Source organism: Galendromus occidentalis, unplaced genomic scaffold (genome assembly GCF_000255335.2).
Source record: "Galendromus occidentalis unplaced genomic scaffold, Mocc_1.1 scf7180000077450, whole genome shotgun sequence".
Lineage (NCBI taxonomy): Eukaryota > Metazoa > Arthropoda > Arachnida > Mesostigmata > Phytoseiidae > Galendromus > Galendromus occidentalis.
This window is the reverse complement of record NW_003805438.1, coordinates 482,862-502,442: the sequence shown is the minus strand read 5'-3', so window position 1 is coordinate 502,442 and position 19,581 is coordinate 482,862. Positions and strand designations below refer to the sequence as shown.

At 52.0% G+C, this 19,581-nt stretch overlaps 2 protein-coding genes across 2 annotated transcripts; one reads left to right on the top strand and one right to left on the bottom strand.

Annotated features, from left to right (window-relative positions):
• ImpL2 (Ecdysone-inducible gene L2) lies at positions 1-12,099 on the bottom strand. The gene is made up of 5 exons (XM_003743627.2): positions 12,040-12,099; positions 2,111-2,338; positions 1,478-1,629; positions 1,111-1,363; positions 1-986 (listed from the first exon to the last, which is right to left on the bottom strand). Exons 2-5 carry the CDS (start codon positions 2,319-2,321, stop codon positions 679-681), a joined length of 924 nt encoding a protein of 307 aa, XP_003743675.1. The 5' UTR covers positions 2,322-2,338; positions 12,040-12,099; the 3' UTR covers positions 1-678.
• A 3,041-nt stretch (positions 12,100-15,140) lies between these two features.
• LOC100907665 (mucin-5AC) lies at positions 15,141-17,771 on the top strand. The gene is made up of 2 exons (XM_018639651.1): positions 15,141-15,471; positions 15,593-17,771. Exons 1-2 carry the CDS (start codon positions 15,141-15,143, stop codon positions 17,506-17,508), a joined length of 2,247 nt encoding a protein of 748 aa, XP_018495167.1. The 3' UTR covers positions 17,509-17,771.
• Positions 17,772-19,581: the final 1,810 nt, after the last annotated feature.

Genomic DNA, 19,581 nt, shown 5'->3' with positions numbered 1-19,581 from the left:
TTGTTGCAGAGCGAAATATATTCGGATCAAAGCCATAATAATCGCCTTTCATTTTACAGTAATTTTTCTAGATTCGTTACGTCATACTATAGAAACTCCTTGCTGGCATTGGTTTGGAATTGGTTTGACTCATATCATAGCGATTTCATATTGTTCTAAATATAAATAAAGCAGATAATATATACACAAAATCAGAAGGGGAATTTCATAGTGCTAAGCTAGATGAAATAAATATGGAGAAGAGTCCATTTTTGTTGATGTTTTCTAAGTTCCTATGAATGTTGTTGCTGATGGTGTTCATCCGTCCGATGATGAGCTTCCTTAGGTGATTGTTGTTCTCGGAGCGTGTAAAAACCACGGCCGGCTTCGTCGTCATCATCGCCAGCATCATCAGCGATTTTCCAGGGCCTCTCCCGCGCCAAAGCCAAGCTTTCCAGCTTCATGAAGACTCGAAAATTCAAGATCCTGATATTTTTTGGTTTTTATCTTTGCAGCGTCCGTCTCGGGGAGGACTAGAGGAAAGTAGGAAGAGAAGCGGAATCGGGACTCCAGAAGGCAGAGAGAAATTCAGGCGTATGTCCGCGAAGCGCCGCACGGCTCTTGGCGGCAGCCGGAACGCAGAATAGCGATAGGTCAAAGATGTTTTGGTCTTTGAGGCTGGCACCGTCGTCGGTTTCTTCAGTAGTCGTCCTCTGAGTTGGGCGCCAGCGGGTACAAGAAGGCGGTCTGACGATCGGAGCCCAGTTCGTTCTCGGCCGAGCACGCATAGCCGCCCATGTCTTCCCACCGGATGTTTTTGATCTCGAGGTCGCCGTTATCGAGGATGCGGAAACGGTCGCTGTTCTGCTCGGTCACAGATTGCTTCGTGTCTTCGTTGTACCAATTGAGGGCAACGTTCGAGCCCTGGGCACGACAGACCAGGATAACGTCCATGCCAGAGGTGGCGAGCTTGTTGTGGGTCCACATTGTGATGCGAGCTGGGGATACTGCAAAGAAGAGGCGGATTATTAGATATTTTTCCCTCGTTGGGCAGATCACCTCAAATTGAGGGCCGATTGATCTTGGCGATGATAATCTCCGATCGGACCCGAACTGCTGGGATTCACTTACCCGAATTGAAATGCATGGATTTCTTCGACGGATTTCGGCATCGAGGCGCCGCGAGTAGGTTCGGAGCCCGAGACAACTGGAGCTTGTAGCTAGCGGACCGCGTTACTTCAGGAGTAGCCGCTACGCAGGTGTATTCAGCTTCGTCGGCGAGTGATGCACAGTCGATGAACAATTTCGACTTGACTTCGGTGAGAGAGAAACCTTTCTTCACGTGATTTTCCCTTGTGAAGATATTCGATCCGTACGCGCCATCCTGAAATAGAGGAGAAAGTTCGAATCTGATTTCGAATGTCCCCGGGATGACGAGACCGAATGTTCTCGAGATGACTACGAGGGAATGGATTCCGTCCGTCACGCGCCCGCTTACCTGTGGAAGTTTCTCGCCGTTCTTCAGCCAGTAGATGGTGGCGGGTTTCGGGCCGAAAGCAACGCATTCCAGAACCGTTTGTTCGTCTTGGAAAACAGATTCGCGAGGACCGGTCACATTGACTTGGAGGCGATAATAGCCATTGATGCTTCCTGCAAGATCGAAACGGGAATGGTCAGAGGGACTCGGCGCTCGGGGGGTCGGATCGTCAGAGGTCGGTCGTCGTAGTGATATTGACGGAGCCGGCGCCGTATTTTAGCTCTTCGGGGGATTCGCTAACTTCTATCGGCGAAAATCACACTAGCTATCTACCTGTGCGTCAGTTGTGAGGAACGCGGTTCAATCCGCAGAAATTTCGCACAGCTGCTCCTAGGAGCAAATAAAATGTGACCGGAAAGGATAGCGGACCAGGACTCGAAAAAAGGCCCAAACCCCCACAACCATCGATCTTCACGCGAAAACTCATCCCCCTATACTGCCAATGAGCGCCGGGCTACGGATCCGGATGGCGGATTCCGTCGTGGATAGCGGCCGGGATCGCGAGCGCCTCCACGAAGGGGTAACGTGCGCAAACGGGCTCGAACATGCACTGACTGAGCTGGAGAAAATTGAGACAAGCGATTCGATACTCACGTCCATTACGTTGCAGCCCGGCTCGGCTCTGACGGGTGAAGAGAAAATGTTGGGGACGGTCGGATTCGATTCTTTGCAGGTCTCGAGCCGTGAGACGGGTGCGCGGAAGAACGAATGCTGTGGTTGACAGAGGCGCTACGCTGAGCAGTACAGCGGCAACCACCAGAGTCCAACGTAGCAGGCTAGAGTCCTTGCTCAGCCGAAGGCTCATAACTTTGTTGCGTTGAGCTGTGTTTCGAAGAATAATAGAGTGAAGCCGATTGCGCTACTCTGGGTCGACCTTTGTGCCTTTGGTCGAGATCCGAGACGCTCGCGGAGTCAGAAGTTTTTAATTAAATTACGAGTTGGGGGTACTTCTTGCTCGCCGCTCTTAGAAACGGGAACTATAACGCGCACTAGGCTGAATCTGGTTGATCCTCTCCGGATGAGTGGTGATGAGGTTTTGTGCAACAATGTTGTTGTGAACGAGTGACAATACTTGAACTAATTGTCAGGGGGATCACAACTACAATTGGAAAAGTTCACTAAGCGAAGCTATCGTCACAGACACTTGTGTAAAGACACTGTCCGCGTTGTCGCCGTCGTCGTTGTCAATTCACAAATGTACGTAGAGCTCGACGTCAACGCTGTCAACGATGAAGCTTCTTGCGCTCTAGAGATGACCAATGATGAGCAAGCGGGCGCGGAGCGAGGTAGAGAGTCGAAGGGAAAATTATCGGTGCTGTCGTCTAGTGATTTCGAACGTGACCACAGCAGCATGTCCAAGTCGCACTGTAACCCGGACGGGAGCAAGCGATGCTTAGCAATGAACAAGAGAGCACATGCTCGAATATAAAAGGTACGGCCACATCCTCGCCACCAAAAAAACTCTCGCACACGTAGCCGCTACCGGTGCCGCCGCCGCCGCCGCCTGATCACCGCGTCCGTACCGAGAACAACGGCGCAGAGAGGGTATTCTTCCTCACCACCGGGGCCGCCGATGGCAATCGCCGCCCATCTCGCGGCAGCGGCATCGGCTGCAGCGGCGGCGCTCTACGAGACGTCTCATCCCCTTCATGTCGTCGTCTCTTCATCATCTCCTCTACGGCGAGCCCGAAGGCAACGACGACGCCGACAGTGCGTTGCTGAACAAGCCGTCCGGTCCGTCGAACAGATCATCGAGAAGAACCCTCTGACGTCAATGATTCGCTTAGCTCACAGACAAGATTGCTCTCCTGAAGGACCGTTGTCGATACCGTTGCTGCGGCGATCATGGGAATGCCTCGAGGAAAGCCTCAGAGCTCGGGCGAGAATCCCATTCGAATCTCCCCGTCGAAAGACCCCCAGAATCGCGAAATCAATTTTTGAGCGATCGAAGGAGCCCTCGGGCCGGCGTCGGAGGAATTCTTGGAAATTGTTATTCTCTTGACTCGCGTCCACTCGTTCGCCGGAGCCGGGTCCACAGCGGGAGAGGGGCAGCTAGAATTCGAATTTCTGTCAAGATTTCCCAGAAGCATTTATTTAGAGCGGAGAGGGGCGACTCGGAAGCGAAGAAAATCATGAAGTTTCTCCCCAACGCACTAACGCATTGTAGATTGCCTCCCAGCATTAACGTTTCTACCAGCATTCGATCGAATTCTGAAGACGGTGACGAAACATTGCGTCATGCAGACCCACATGGACACTCAAATTGGACGAATCGTTTCTGAGAACCAAACCTCTGTGTCCCTGCTTTGCCACCATCGCAGGGATTCTTTTCTCGCTAGGTGATGAATATTTTCCTAGCTTTCTATTTGCTCGCTGCTCTGAGTGTCGTCATATAGAACGAGAGCTTTATAAACTCCTCCTTTTTTGTCAGCCACTTGCTCACGTGACAGCGCTCAGGTGTCGCTCGGCTACCGAAAGAAGCACGTGCTCGCTGGTCGGCCCCTCCGTAGAATCATAGAACATGGTCACCTCCGAAGCCCGCGCCCATCGCCCTTAGATTTCTCCAATCCGACCCATCCTGTGGAAACCCGCCTCACGTTGCCGGCCCCATGAGGCTGATACAGAGACGCCACGGCTCGTCCGAATCATTGCGGTTTGAGCGGAGGAGAAGATGTCTTGCGATCGCCGTTTCACTGTCCAGACTTGTTCGGGCGAGAAAGTTCAAACGTATATACCAGACTGTCGACGAGTCGGTACGAGCTAAGGACAAGCGAGAAAAAATTTGACATCGATCGACCATGGCCGTCTTTTCGGGCTAGACGAGAGAAAAGTGAAACCGATTCGCCGAAAATGCAGAATACGCGCTTACTTTCCTCGCCTAAGCGCGGCTAGCCTCTATGAGACAAAAGTCGTCGTCGTCGTCGTCGTTGCCTTCAAAGGCTACCGCTCATTCTGGGTATTGAGATTCTGAGCATTGAGAGCAATGCGCTCTGAATTCGGGTTGACCGGCGCGGCTCCGGAACCGAATCATATTCCGCTAATCTCTTGCATCAGACATTCAAGTGCTCTTCTTCTCGGGCGATGAGTCGCACCGAAGCTGCCAGGACGCATACCTCGTGTCTGGGGAAAGCGTAGTAGGGTAACTCCGCATCTCCTCGACAAAGCTCGGTGAACAGTCATTCACGAAGAGATCCATCGAGAGCTAGATGTCTTCACTTATACTGGCGTCATCCTCAACGATCGGCTTCCCTCCGCTTATCCACTTGAGCAGGAAGGGGAATCGGTGGATCCCAGCGGGCGTTTCAAGATTCGCGTAAACGCACCAAGAGAGTCTTTGGCTCAGAGAGATTATCCGCGCAGTGTTTCGATTGAGAGGCGACTGCCTCGCCAGCAGACTTTTCACCTTGGTCGATAGAGATTTCATGTGTGATCCGGGGCTGCTCAACGAAAATTATCATCAGATGTTTTCCAGGGTGAAATCATGGAAAATTATCACTGGATCGATAATCGCCATTTTAGAGCAAAACGCCGAAGCGACCGAGTGCGAATCGTGGACAACAATAATCGGAAAATTCATCGCTTCATTGAGGATGTCTGACCAAGCTGACCAAGTTGGATATTGGGAGGGAAATCGCTTCTGAGAAACGAGTTGGATCATGGTTTCCCGTTTCCGCATGATGGTGCTCGCGTCGATGAGTGACCGATTATTAGCGAGGAGCTCTCCGAACACGATTCAGCTGCTGTGTGCGAAAGCGAGCTCCGAACGGTCGGCTAGGGGGAACCGATCCAAAGGATCCGTTCAGAGCAATATGGTTTCGACCGTTGGAGTGGGAACAACTTGTTTTCACTAGCAACTGGCGTTTTGACCGCGGCTCCCAGAATCTGTGGCAGGACGGTGTCAGCAAGCCCCGATGATGCGGTGCAATTATGCGATAATTCCGCTCAAGGCCTACCCCCTTACGACGACGAGGACGACGATGGCTGGGACTCATTCATACTTCCGTCTCCGGCACGCTACTTAAGCAGTATACCCAATCAATTCTCGTTCACGGGTGCCGTGACTTTATCCAGTGGTCCGTGAAGTTATTCAAACAGTTGATCCACACGACAGTTTTATAGACATAAAGTGCATCGGGCAAGGTGTTTAACGACATGTCATGTCAGTCTTTGAAGAGCAAATAAATCATTCGGGTCGGGTGGTCACGCTCGCCACAGCACTGCAGTCGAACATGTACTGCATTCGACACGAGCGCTCTGCACGTAGCTCCGGCCGTTCACTCGATCGGCAGCCTAGGAAGAAATGATAAAATAGTTGTGGTGCGCTGGGTACCCGACACCTCGCTCGATTTCCGAACAAGATAGTTTAATTGATAACCTCAAAGCTAGAGTCTACTCGGTTTTGCTGCTGTTTTCTTGAGGCTAGCCGCTTGGCGTGACTGCCTGCGTGACCGACATACAGGCGTACGCTGAGCGTAACCATGCGATGCCATTAGCCCGAATGGAGTACCTTGGATTTTTTTCTCAAGGGCTCCAGTATAAAGCTCTGCTGATTCCGCCGCGAACGGCGGGAAACGGCTCGACGGATATATCGCGAAAAACGTATGCAATCATGACGGCCAGTAAATCAACCGAGAACTCCCTTCGAACGTTTGGGATCGAGGGAATCCGTATTTCCCGTCGACGGTCATGATTCTAAGGCTCCGCGGATCGCTGAATATTCTCATTGCCCATCCAACGTACGGTCGATGTTGAAAATATCTACATGACCTAACGCACGTCGTCCGACGCCCTTGGGAGCTGCGATCAGAACTGAGGAGAGAGTTTCTGGGGCTGCCATCGACAAGATGTGAAGATTCACCAAGATACGACGAATTTCATGAGGATCAGGAAGCGTCTCGCGACGACAGATCCGGAGGGGAGGAAGCTCCCGCTTTCACGTTGGAGAGCGCAGGAGCTCGCTCTTATCGTTCATGGGCTCTTCGAGAAAGTTCGACGCCAACTATAAATAACATATAGCACTCCAGCCGACCATAGCGCCGCCACCGCCGACTACTACTTCTGGGATAACGAACAGCGAAAATGCAGCCCCCTCATCATCTCCCTTTGACCGTTGCTCGAAGCTCCGGTCCTGGGCTCCGCTCATGATATTTGATCTCCCCATCTCGTCTATCTAACATAAGTTCCGTGTGCACCTCAGAGAATTAGCTGTCAGTGAACTGTCAGGCGGACTGGGGCAGCAATTCCGGATAATTGACTCCTGGCGGGGCCGATAGGGGCCCAGAATCCAGCATGTGTCTTCTGCTCAGTTCACGTACGATCCGAACGTGTGATCTGACCGAGCGGCGGCGAGCGCGCGGACCGTCGGCCGACGCGACGTACCGCTCCTTCCGCGAATGAATCATCCATGTCGTCGTCGTCGCCGCCGCCGCTACTGCCGCCGTCGCGTCCATCGCATCAGCGGTCGGCCAGGGAAACCCATCGTCACTCCCGTGACGAAAGGCACGCACAAACGTTCTCGAGCTTTCCTAGAGGAAGGAAGGGACCGGAGAATTGCTCCAAAGAGCACGAGAGAGCGAACGCGCCACCATCGAGAGAATGGATAGGCTGAACGTTACACACATGCGGCTCCGGCTCGTTAACCACCTGAATTCCTCCGGTGAACGGCGCAGATTACCACTTGAGACCGCATGCTTGCCGTCATCGACCAGTAGCGGCGACGGCCGCAACAAGGCGAATCGTGTGAGGTTCGGGTGGCAATCGTCAAAGAGATTCCGCGCCGTAGATAACCGACATACGTTCAGAGAAGCCATGTTCAGGCCCGCGTTGACATTCCGGGGGTCACCTCAAGAGAAATGCGCTCAGTTTCTACGGAATTCGCCTCGTCTGAGCCTCAATCAATGGCTCTCTCTCCCTCTCGAATCCTGTAGAGCGAACAGAATTTTTGAAACGGAAGAGAAATTCCAGCTCCGAAAAAATTCCATGTCATATCCGCGGCGGCTTTCCCGACCGGCGGGTTCGGGCCGAGATTTCAGTCTGATAGGAAAACTGATTAGGACCGAGTTCCTTGCTCGACGTCAGTCAGTCAGTAGCTCCCTCACGCACACTCACTCGTTCACTCACTCAGCTAGTCAGTCTGTCAGTGGGCGAGTGAGTGAATCGGTCGGAGAAGACCTTTGAATGAGGCGAAAAAATTCCATTGAGAAGACAGAGCGCCAGACCTATCGGGCAGCCTCCGTGTGTCACTTTCCTATGCGACCCATGTGAAAGTCATGAGCGCGTAGAGGTCAGCTCATGTTCACGGGAAGGGTGCCACGCCATGTCTTCCGCGCGTAATATAACGCGACACAATTCTCAAGGGAAATAGTTTCCAGGTTTCGTACTGTGAAGGAATCTCCGCAATCAGTAACGTCTTGATCTTCTCTGTAATTAGGTCTGCTTGTCGAGAGAGTTTTCGATTGTCATCGCGATGTTCTTCAATCGCGAGCGCGGCTCAAATAGCACCCGCTGCAGATTGCAGACCTTCCTCGCAATCTAATCTGACTCTCTGTGTTTCGGATATTGTTATCGAGAGGACACTGCAGAACGCAGGTTTGATCTCACTCTACCCTCTTTTCCCCATGACTGACGGACGGACGGACGGACTGACTGACTGAGAATCTCTAACGAGAGCACGCTAGTAAGTCGGCGACGCATCTGTCCGTCCGTCGGTCGGTCGGTCGTTCGTTCGGACCATCGGATGGATCAGCCCACTGACAGTCTCTCGGATGAGTGGACTGACGGACAGACGGACGGACCGACGGACATACAGACATCGACGACTCAACTCGGTCGGATGTACCTACAAACTTCTGCGTGTCCCTTCTGCGAATATGGGGCCACGTAGGAACTCACACACAAACATCCAATCGGTATGCCCCGATTCTAATTGCCTGCCGGATCAGCTTCGGAGAAAATGGACTTGCTTGAATGAATCTCTGTTTGAAGTCGAGCGCGCCTCTCGATGATGCATTTGACAACCAGTTCGCTTTAGCGCCTACAGTAAATTCCAACGGTCAACCACGGCCACGATTCGCATGCATGTGTGTAGGGGAAGGGAAAATCTTACTCGGAAACTGATCGTGGGATACGGCCGTGAGGCCGCTGCTCTGCTAGTTTTGTGACATTCTTCGCATCAAGCTCGGCTTTCGGCGGCACTTCTGAGATACCTAGTTTTCTCTTACCGGCTGTCCGACATTCTTCAAACTTACATTCTCGGCAACGTATCAAGCGGCACCGACTACACACATTCAGTCGAACTTCGAACTCAGTCAGTCAGTGTGTCGTTCACACACCCCGGGGCACAATACTATCTCACGGAATATCTGAGAACACTAGTCGGCGACGGGAGCGGACGAGTCTTTAACCTGGGCCAATGTTTGCTCGCCTAACCAGAGTAGGTTGATATTTGGCGGTTCGCCGGTTGATTGCTGTTCGGAGATGATCCGCATCCACGAACAGTCGCCACAGGCATCCATACCGCTCATTCTGTAAGCAGCTCCCGAAATATATGACTGAGGGCAGCCACGATCTTCATACGCACATTGATCACCGGATCTCGAACTTTTTCTACTCGCCGACCCCGTCCACAGAATTCTTTGGGGCTCATCGACCCCCTCTCGAGGAATCCCGAAGAAATCGTCGACCTCGAAGAAGTCGATGTCGAGCCGGCGACACACTTTTCGGGAAAAACGCTTTCGAGCCCGAATCCGGCTGAACTCGGCTGATCACAATCGCGAGCTGAACTTGCTCAGAGTGTTACATTCGCTGATCTTTTCGCCGTTCGAATCTCATCGGCGTTTAGGATACCGTTATCAAAATAGTGGTTCGGGATATGAATTCGAAAAACGTTTGATCGTTGATCATGGCGGATCCCACTCGGAGCTCTCACTAATGAGGAGCTGAGGGCCGTGTGCCAGCAACCGTATCCGAAATCGCTGAGCCGCGCGAGACCGATGGAAGCACGCTGTGCTCCTGGAGCTCTTGTCTATTCTGTAAATCAGCGGCGACACGATCGACAATAGTGTTATTTAGTTCAAACCTTCCAAGTGGGCACTCGAGCTTCTCTTTCAAGCGTACGGAGCTACGCACGCTTTCCGTTCGAAACCTCTCAATCTGCGACGGATGAGCTAAGGTCGAACAATTGTCGGAAACAAGCTGGTGGAAATGGTTTCTCTCTGAAACGCACCTCTGATCCAAGCCGGTCATTGAGAGATCTCGGTGCAAGACGAGAGACAAGACGGGGAACCGATAGATTGGGAGGAGCGCTTTTCGTCGAGCACATCCGCTTTTGCACATTGGCGTTGTCTCAATGTCGCTCCAATCCCGACGCGACAGGCGGCTGATTCCTCCACGAACTGGAGGCGATCAAAACTCTTCCAACTTCTCCGCTGAGAGCATTTTTGCATGGTATCGTAAGGCATCTCGCGCAAAACGTTCTCGGCCGCTCAGAATGGAGGGGGATCGGCTGCAGCGTGATGACCGTATCAATAAGAAGCCTCAAGCGAGATTCACCCAGAGATCTCGCTCGCAATTTTTTCGGAGTCCAATGTCTGCATCGACCGGTTTATGAGCGGCGTTTCGATAGAGAAAAAACTTGCGACAGCGTAATATGAAGCGAGAAGCGTGGGTGGAATGACAAGCTCCCGCGTTAAACGCTCTTAGGTGCCGACCACTAATTCGAGTGTCGATTTTCTGTCCTGCTCTAGCTCGCTCAGCATCGGTGACTCGCCAGACGAGTCTGGATAACCATGAGCCCATTGCTGATCGAACAATATCGCTCGAAACCGAATAGCTCGGTAGGTACCTCAAGACAGGTATAATGTGTAATCAGAGAAGGCAGAACCACCGCGTTCCGCTTATAGCAATCATCAAGGCAGGGGAGTGAGAAAGGAATGTTGGACTCTGTTTCTTCGAGAAAGCTCGGTTTCAAAGCCAAATAACTTTAGAGGGAGCATTGAAACCAGACGAATCCTTGTCACCATTGGAGATATTCACCGTCAAAGGACATCACTGGTCTGTGATATCCCGGATCTGGTATACCACTGGATATTCTTCCAAGGACGATGATCTCATCAGACTGATTAAGAATCGGGCACACTGAATTCGGTGAATGAAACCTCCGATTTTACCCCTGCAGAAGTCTCCGCAAACGTGTCTGCTGCGTCTTCTCCCAAAAGCTGCTAATCAGTTTCCCCCCTGCTGCTGCGATTTTTCTCCTGCTCCGATCGATGTGCGCTTCCCCTGTATTATTATTCTGTTTTCATTCGTCCGAAATCAGATCAGTCTCCATCGACACTGAAGTTCTCGGCAGAGACGGAATCCGAGATATCGAGAGCTATACTCGTGCCGAGTGGCTGCGGCCATCGATTGGGAGGCGACGCGAGACGCGACGGCCCATGCCGACAAGCGAAAAGAAAACGGATTCCGAAGCATTCACGAAATCCGAAACAAGCACGAGTAGTCGACGGAAAAGTCGATGCGCTGTCGTGGGTGACGCATTGCGAATCGTTTGTCATCTTCGTCTTTATCTCACCGGCTTTGAGCGTGCCGGGTCGAATGATACGATTTTCTTCTCCTCTGGAAGCATGTGACGTTTCATCCTCGCGACCCGCCTTCTTGGAAGCGAAAAACGTAGAGTGACATCGAGAGTTCCGTGTTGGCGGATAGATTGAATAAAATTTCTCGGTGGTCATTAGTTGTGCGAAAAACAGATAAGATAAACGGTCACTGGCTCTAGTTTTCCGTCTCCATTTCGAGCGTTCCTTCTACCGGACTGGTCGTTTTGCAGCGATGGTTCGGCGAAGCATCGAAAGAAAAGAGAAGAAAAGCGAGGATTTCCGTTCGTTTTTTTTTGGTCAGCTCTAATCAGAGTAGCCCAGCGAGAACTCAACTCGGATTTCATTCTGGAGCTTCCATTACCACAATCTAGGTTGGTGAACCTTTTTTTCCTTCAAATGAATGCATCAACGAGTGCCGCGGAAACTCTTTTTGATTCCTCGCCTTTATCTCAACGCGGTGGTCGACATGTGGCTCTATCCCTTTGCAGCGCTCTTGCCCGCGCGGAAAAAAAGCAGCGAGCAAACACACGAACACCGCTCATGGTGTCAACACCCCGGTCTCATGACAAGATTGATGAGAGTCATCACGCCCGGCGCCCTCTCTTCACGGTCAAGGACGAAGGTTCGGAGAAAAATAAGAAGTCCCTTGCACCGGGAAGATCCAGATGATCTCCAAAAAGTCTCGCAGAATACGCGAGCGAATTGAGAGCTCGCTCTCTCCCGAGTATTTGGAACTCACAGTGGAAACCATGGTGGATCGGGCGAATGCACACCGGTTTCGAACTCCTCGACGACCGCCTGAGATCCTCATCAATGACCAGGAGGCGATGAGAGGAGTAGGTTCTCCGGGACAACACGGAGAATCTCCCCCGGAGTCTCATCGCGGAAGCGACCGAATACTTAGTGACGATGAATGATTGAACTTACATTCAGATGTTGAAACGAGAAAATGATGTCTCGCAGATTTGGTCCAAGTGATGAGATACGTCTCCTGAGTTTGCTCATTGACGGGCCCTCTTTATAAGACGGGCACGGAGCCCTCGGAGAGCGTTACCCTCCCTCCTTCAATGCGCATTGAGCTCAGATCTGCCATGAGCTCTAACTTCCCGATGTTCCGGTCCTCAATGAATCCGTCGGATATCATGCTGTAGCAACGGAGCAGGCAGCTCATACCATCAAGGAGGGCTCTCTGCCTCGGGGGGTCGCCAGAAGAATTTCGCTGGTACGGTCCCGAGTACGTTCCGAGAAACGCTCCGATCTCCCTTCTGGATCCGAATTCTGGAGCGAATTTCTTGCCACCTACACTGCCATTAGGCGAGGAAAGCTTACTCCGGAGGTAAACACAAGGGAATTGTGACGCACTGTGCCTCATTTTTCGTCGCAGGATGGGGGAAGTCCCGCCGGTATTGTCGTCGGAGTCAATCTCGGGGAAATTTCCCGAGCTCGGAAATTTCGGAAGCTGGCTCCATATTCTAACGATTTTCCATTCATCTCATCATATTTCATTATTTTCATGCATTTTGCCATACCATCATTCTCATTCCAGTAAATGGGGAATCGTATGGAACGTTAACAACTAAGCTGGAGTTCATTGATAGAGCATCTCGAATATGATATTAAAAAGGAATGTGGTCCTTGTTCCGAATCGTAAGATCCAGCCAGAGCTCTTCTTCTGATTTGGAATGCGTCTCTTGAGCGTAGATTGCCAATGGCTGCTTCTGAGAAGAAGTTTGTCTACTGTTGGAAACTGTGTGTTTTCGTACCTTCATCGTACCTTCAATGGAATGTTTTTCATTCGAGAATTCTCGAGCATAGCTTCCGGCCAAGCAGCAGGAATCTCAATGAGTTTCCGGGTAGTACAAGAGGAACCCGACACATTGATACGATAAAGACAACTCTACCTTTACCATAGACTTGAACGACATTTCATTGATGACTGTTCTCATTCAACTCCGAATTCCATCGGTAATTATTGGGAACACTCCGTTAGATCTCTTGACGTCCAGGATCTGATGTAAAGCTCCGTGATGTAATATGGGCTCATACGATCGGAATCCGACGTCGCATCATCAATTTCACTTGTCCCTATGCCCCGAAACACGGACGAAGGTGAAAACACCCCATCGGACGAGCCTTGATTTTTCTGCAAATCGCCAAAATCAGCTCGATGGAGTCGTTCCGACGCTGGGTCTCGACCTACCGTTTGGGTGATCGTGTCCATCGAAGCAAACGGTCCATCGTAGGAGGTTTCTCAAAAGCACAGGGACGCTCGGACAGGAACAGAAGAGCTGAGATTCATGCCTGGGTTCCGATACCACTACGGATATGCATTATACTGCTCATCGGGACGGGCCGGGAAAATCGGAAGATATTCCAGATTCGCCCATTCGGGAACCGGGATATCTGCCTTCGATTTTCTCTTCGCATGTCGATGAGGGAGTATGCTCGTTGAAGAACCCATAGCTCCTATCGAGGTCATGAGTGTCCAGAGAGATGATGACTCTCGACGACTAGAACGTGCCGCCCCCCCCTCTCCCCCTCCTCCCATCGGAGAGGGTGCGGTAGGGGTAATTCAGAAATATCCTCCGTGTAGGAAAATGTATATCCCATCCGTCCCCTTCGAGCCGAGAAAAACGAAGTCAGGGGTCTCAAGTCCCAAGCGATTGAATTCGTCGAATCTATCCACCAGGAGTTAGGGATGCTTGTTTGGATGCGATGACCGAGCCAACATCGAGCGTCGAGGTTGGTTTAGTCAGAGCTCGAGTCGAGGAAGTCGATCCCGGGCGAGACGGCCACCCGGAGATCAGATCAAGGAGCTCACCGCAAGAATCTTCGGGGCATCCTAGAAATGCGCCCCAAAGTTCAATATTGACGTACTTCTGTAATGCATACGCTGTCTACTTGGCTTGCTTCGTAGCTTTGCCTCTAGCCTTGCGACTGCCTGACGGCGAAGCTCGCCTCCCATCAGTCATTCAAGATCAGTGCATCGAAGACTACTGCGACGCAGAGATGAACGTAACTCACTGCGAGGAGTGCCCGTACCCAGACTGCAATATAACCCTGATCGAGACGCGAACCCGTTTCCTGTATCCGGAGGGAGATCTGATCTCTTACGTCGACATAGATGTCCCAAACATCATAATCCATCCGGAGCTCATAAAGACCTCGTTGCAAACGACTTTCCTTTTGACGAGCCATAAGTCCTCGACCAGAAAATACGGCGTCAACATAATGTTCTTGAGGGATTCCGCGGGCAAGTACGCGGTAGGTTTCACGATTCTAAAACTCATATACTCTAATGTCCACCAAGTTGACTACCGGCGAGAAACGATCGAAAACCTAGAAAGGAGAAATTATACCCGGATACGCATGAGCATGGATGAATTGAATTCGACCGTCGTGCCTTTCGGGAATGAGTTCGGAGGAGTGAGTCTCGGCGTGAAGTTTCGCCGCTTCGAAACGCATACGAGAGTGTATTTCTGCTCTAATGGTATCTGCAGACGTCATGGCAGAGCTCTGTATTGGCCGTACGTGACAAACGAGGAACCGATCGAAGTTGTACAGTTCATCGACTCGGAGGCGCGGTGCGATTTTCAATTATATGAACCGCTGGACGTTAGGGCGCATTGTCGGCTCGCCGCGGAAAAGCATGTGAAAACCAAATGGGCAGTAATGGAATGATACCGAGTCGACTACCCGAGGACACCTACGGCTACCTAGCTCCGGTCGCGAGGACCTTGTAATGAGCAACGATGGCGGAATTCTGCTCAGGTCTCAGAAGAATTATTCTCATTGGGAATTTGGAATGGGTCGTCTCGTTCCAGCACCATCGGCGGTCTGCACGAAGGAGGATGAAAAGCGCCTTCGATGGAGATCAGAACTCAAAGGATGCAACGTGGTAATGTGAACGTTTCTAAACACCAACTTCGCTGTTGATCAACATCGCTGACGCGTACCCAGTGCTGCGCGCCCAGAAGAGGAGATCGGCGCAAGAATCTTCCCGCTCGTGCTCTCGAATCGAGAGAAAAATGCCCCGGGAAAATCAAGGAGACGAGAAAGAATCCGAAGAGGGCAAGCGTTCACCCCGCGAAGGAAGTCCAACAGCCCGAACAGCTAGCCCTGGGTGCGAGGAGGGTGAGGATAGAGAGAAAACCCCCGAACCGCCAGCACTGGAAGCAGCACCCTCGCCGGAAATTCAAGTAATCGAGGAATCGCGGCCCGAGAGTCCAACATGCAGTCCTCGCTTCATCAGGAGAGCTCTCACACCTCTGAGAGAATCCATGAGGAGGGCTCAAGAGCGATTTTCGACACCACCGAAAGATCAGCCTCCTCACGCCTCCACCTCAGCGGAAGCGACTCGTGAGTTCCTAAATACCGTCACGACTTCATCGCAACGCAGGCGTTCCTATCCGGATCCTAACCTCACCTACAGTATTCAGAGCTAAGAGTCAAAATTGATCCGATAAACGAATCTTTTCAGAGCCAGATCGAAGCGGACCGAAAGTGTCGTGCTGCGAGTGGACAGCTCTCGCCAAGAGGGTCACCCCCTGTATGTTGAATCCGTCTACGAAAGCTAAAGACAAGCGCTCTGGGGAAGAAGCCGACGCGGAGCATACAGACGACGAAGAAGTGGAAATGCGCACGGAGGAGCCTGGAGCTGGCCCCAGTTGTCTCCGGACTGACCAACTCGTCGTCGAGACAGGCAATCTTTCCCTCTCCACCATTTCAGGAGGAACGTCACGCGTCACGCGAACGTCTCCAGAGAAACCCAGCAAACCCAAGAAAGGCAAACGACGCTCACCTTTCTCCAAAAAATCAAGCAAGCAGGATCAGCCCGCTGATCTCGGGTCCGAAAACGAGGCGAGTGATAAGGGGGACGGATCATCGCCCGGGAAGTCAAAGCAGGGCAAAAATCGAAAATCGCATGCCAGCCCGAAAGACCCGGAAAAGAAGGCGTCCCGTTCATCGGCCGGAAAGCAGATCTCCTGGCCCGATCCAAAGAAGGGAGGCGCTCCTGTGAAGCGGGCTTGGTTCTACAGGTTCACGCGGTCGGCCTCGCTGGGGGGGAGTCCTCAGGACTCGGAATCCAGAGCGAGAGGACCTCGGAGAGGGCTCTCTGCGTTGCTCGAAGAGCTGCCGCCCGCCCGGGGCTGGGCGGACAATCTGGGGCTGCGACGCGAAATGATGTCGTTGGAAGATGCCATAAGGAGAGCGCGGTGTATGACGGACTCGTCTACGACCGATTCGACCACACAGCTCTCGGAAACGACTGACTCAGCGTTTATGTCGCCGACCACGACGAGCACGACCACATGTCGACTCGCGCGTGCTCTAGGCTTCGTGTCATTACAGGAGCCCGCCATGTTCGACCTAATGAGGAGGTGGTTTTCATACTTCGCCCGAAGGGCGAGAACTCGCGCTGGTGTCTGCTTCTGGTTGTTGATCGCCGGCATGTGGGCAAACGTGGACGAAATCTGCGATTGCTGCTCTTTCGCTTCCGGGCACAGAAGATACATGTCGCCGAGAGACACGTCACCGATCAGTCCGCTGGACAGCACTGCGATCTCCAGCTCCGATAGCGGTACGGAAGAAACCTCCCCGGTGGATGTGAGAGCTCTGTCTCCTCCGGCACTGTGTTTCTTGAAGTTGACCCTGTCGGAGATAATCGATGCCGCTGAAGGATATCTACCGATCGAGCCTGAAGCTTTGGACAGACTCTGCATCGAAGTTGCTGAAACCGGAAGGTCGTACTTGGCCCATGGCCCCTATCGGTTAGAGATTCTATCAGATCGACCACAGCCCCGGCCGGTCTCTGTGTCGGTATCGAGTTCCTCCGACCTCGAGGTAGCAATCTCCCCGGTATTCGCGGGACCGAGCACTTCCGGGTACGCGGGACCGAGTACTTCAGGGTACGCGGGACCGAGTACTTCAGGGTACGCGGGACCGAGTACCTCGGGATACACAGGACCCAGTACCTCGGGATACACAGGACCGGGCACTCCAGGACACGACGGACCGAGTACTCCAGGATACGTATGGCCGAGTACTTCGGGATACGTATGGCCGAGTACCGCGCATTACGTGGGGATGGGTGCTTCACGCGACGCTCTCCAGAGCATCTCGAGTTCCGCAGAATCGTTGCCCCTAGATCCCGTGGGACCTAGACCCAGCTATCCGCGGGACGGACCAGCGAGTACTTCCAGTGGTGAAGACAAATACGACTGGCGTGCTCATAATTGCCCGATAAGCGTCGCCACACCGACTACAGCTGGAGATGAAGTAGAAGCAGCCGGATCTCCGCCGATGGATGCAAAGGACGATGAGAACGCCGGCGGAGATGACGTCGGAGAAGACGACGACGACCATGTTTTCTACGGTCGGGAAAGGATAATTTGAAAAGAAGATCTGGACGTGCATCAAGCTCACCCGACTCAGACAGGGCTTCATGAATGCGCCTCTCTGCTGGGACTTGTAAATTAAGTTTAATTCTTATTTATATGACGCCCCGCGATTCGAGTATTTTCTTGTGGATTTATGATTTCTTAAGGATTCATGAAAGGAAGTCGCGCGGAACTATTGTATTGACTCATTGTGCAGACAAAACGGGAATTGTATTCATTTTTCAATCAAAATAAAACGAGCAATCATCGTTGACGAAATACGCCCGGAAGACTATTCTATAGGGCCGAGGTAACAGCGGGAGGTCGACTGACTCCCTGATTCTCTTATTGATCAAGTGCTTTATCCTGACGGATCAATCCTTCGAATGTTATATAATGATCGAATTCTCGGAGCCGTTCGAAAATATTTTCCCCAATTCGAATGGATAGACTTCATCTCTGAGGAAAAAATCACACTCAAGGTCAGAGTGAGCCTAAGTGGGTCGATCCGTCTTGACGGTGAGAGAATGGGCTCGGATGACTGAGGAAAATACCCGTTGCGGGAGTTTGCAGAAAGCATAGAAGATTCGGCGAGTTCCGGAAATAGACGTGCCATGACGGATTGTCAACGAATTCTATCTGAGGACCAGTTCCCTCGAGAGCCACGGAGCCGTTCGTTCTCTCGATTATGGAGGGCAGATGAGCGGGGGGCATTTCGTCGTGTTTACGAGGGTGGTGCTCAATTACACGCTGCACTGGCTGTTCATTTCCCTCCTCAAATCCCAGAAGGCTCCATGCAAGGCTAATCAATCGAGATTTATTTTCGTGGATACAAAAGCTCGTCCGCATCTTGTGCACGATCCCTCTACGCTGTCACGAGTCGAGGCGGGGGACTCAACTTGGAATCGCATTTTTTTTCGCCATCCGGATCCGAAAGAGCTGCGTGAATTTGCATTGAGACAATCGCCTCGCTCAGGCTTAAGCGTTTCTCCGTTATGGTTTACATCAGAAGTGCTTCGCCGATCATACGGCTCCCGTCTCTCTGCTAGCCTGTTCGCATCCGCGCGATTCCGATGATGCGGACTCCAGGAAACAGCCTCTAATCTGACAAGGTGTAATCAGAACTCGAGCTGATGTCGACGAACATTGTTCGTCGCCGAGTCATGGAACAGCGAAACGCGATATTGTTGCGCATTGGGACACAGAAACATCGGGAATCATGGAAGGTATTCACTCTCCGATAACGGACCGTTCCCCCGACCAATGATCCGAACCGCGAAGAAAACTCCTCGGAGCCACGGAAAGCAGGCCGTCCATCCCGTCTAGACATGCCTCCGCTCGGGCTGATCACACTCTGCAATGTGTTCGGGATCCGCCGCCCCATCCTCTTGAAACTCGCCCCATCTATTCTTCGGCATGCGGCTCCGGATGCTTCGGATCAGAGGCAGGGAGTCTTTTCGTAGTGGCGGCCGGTACTTAGAGGGCGATGATCGCGCGTGCCTGGGCTTGTTCAAACTCGAAAAATCATGAAATGAGTCTCGAAACTCTGAACGGGTCACGGGAGCTCATGGGGAGTTCCAATCGCCCTTGGAGTTCTTTCGTGATGATTTTCTTGCCGTCACGGCGAAACGTCTCTCATTCCGATTCGATTTTGCCTCGGTAGTCTCTCACGTCGGGACCCACATACGTACATCTCACATACGGGAAGAAATGAGCTAGAAGCAGGCTGTTTGACAGGGTCCAGGACTCCCGGGTTCGAGCTTGCCTCGAATGAGTTTCATTGGGGGGATCGGTCGTCAAAAAGATGACCTTGTTATGCACCAAAATCCAGATGCATAGTACGATCTCGATGAGAAACATGCGCAGTTCGGACTCAGGCCGCCGACGTGTTTTTCTCCTTCGACTATCACGGGAGGTGTCGATTTCTCAAACACGATTATCTTCACGAAAACCATTTGGATGCCTCTTACCTTAGATTCTGCCGCGTAGTACCGTGAACATGTACGGCATTGTCAGCGAGATACATCGAGTTTTTTGCTCAGTCAGACCACCTTGACTTATCACGAATTCTGTCGACGAACGATTACCT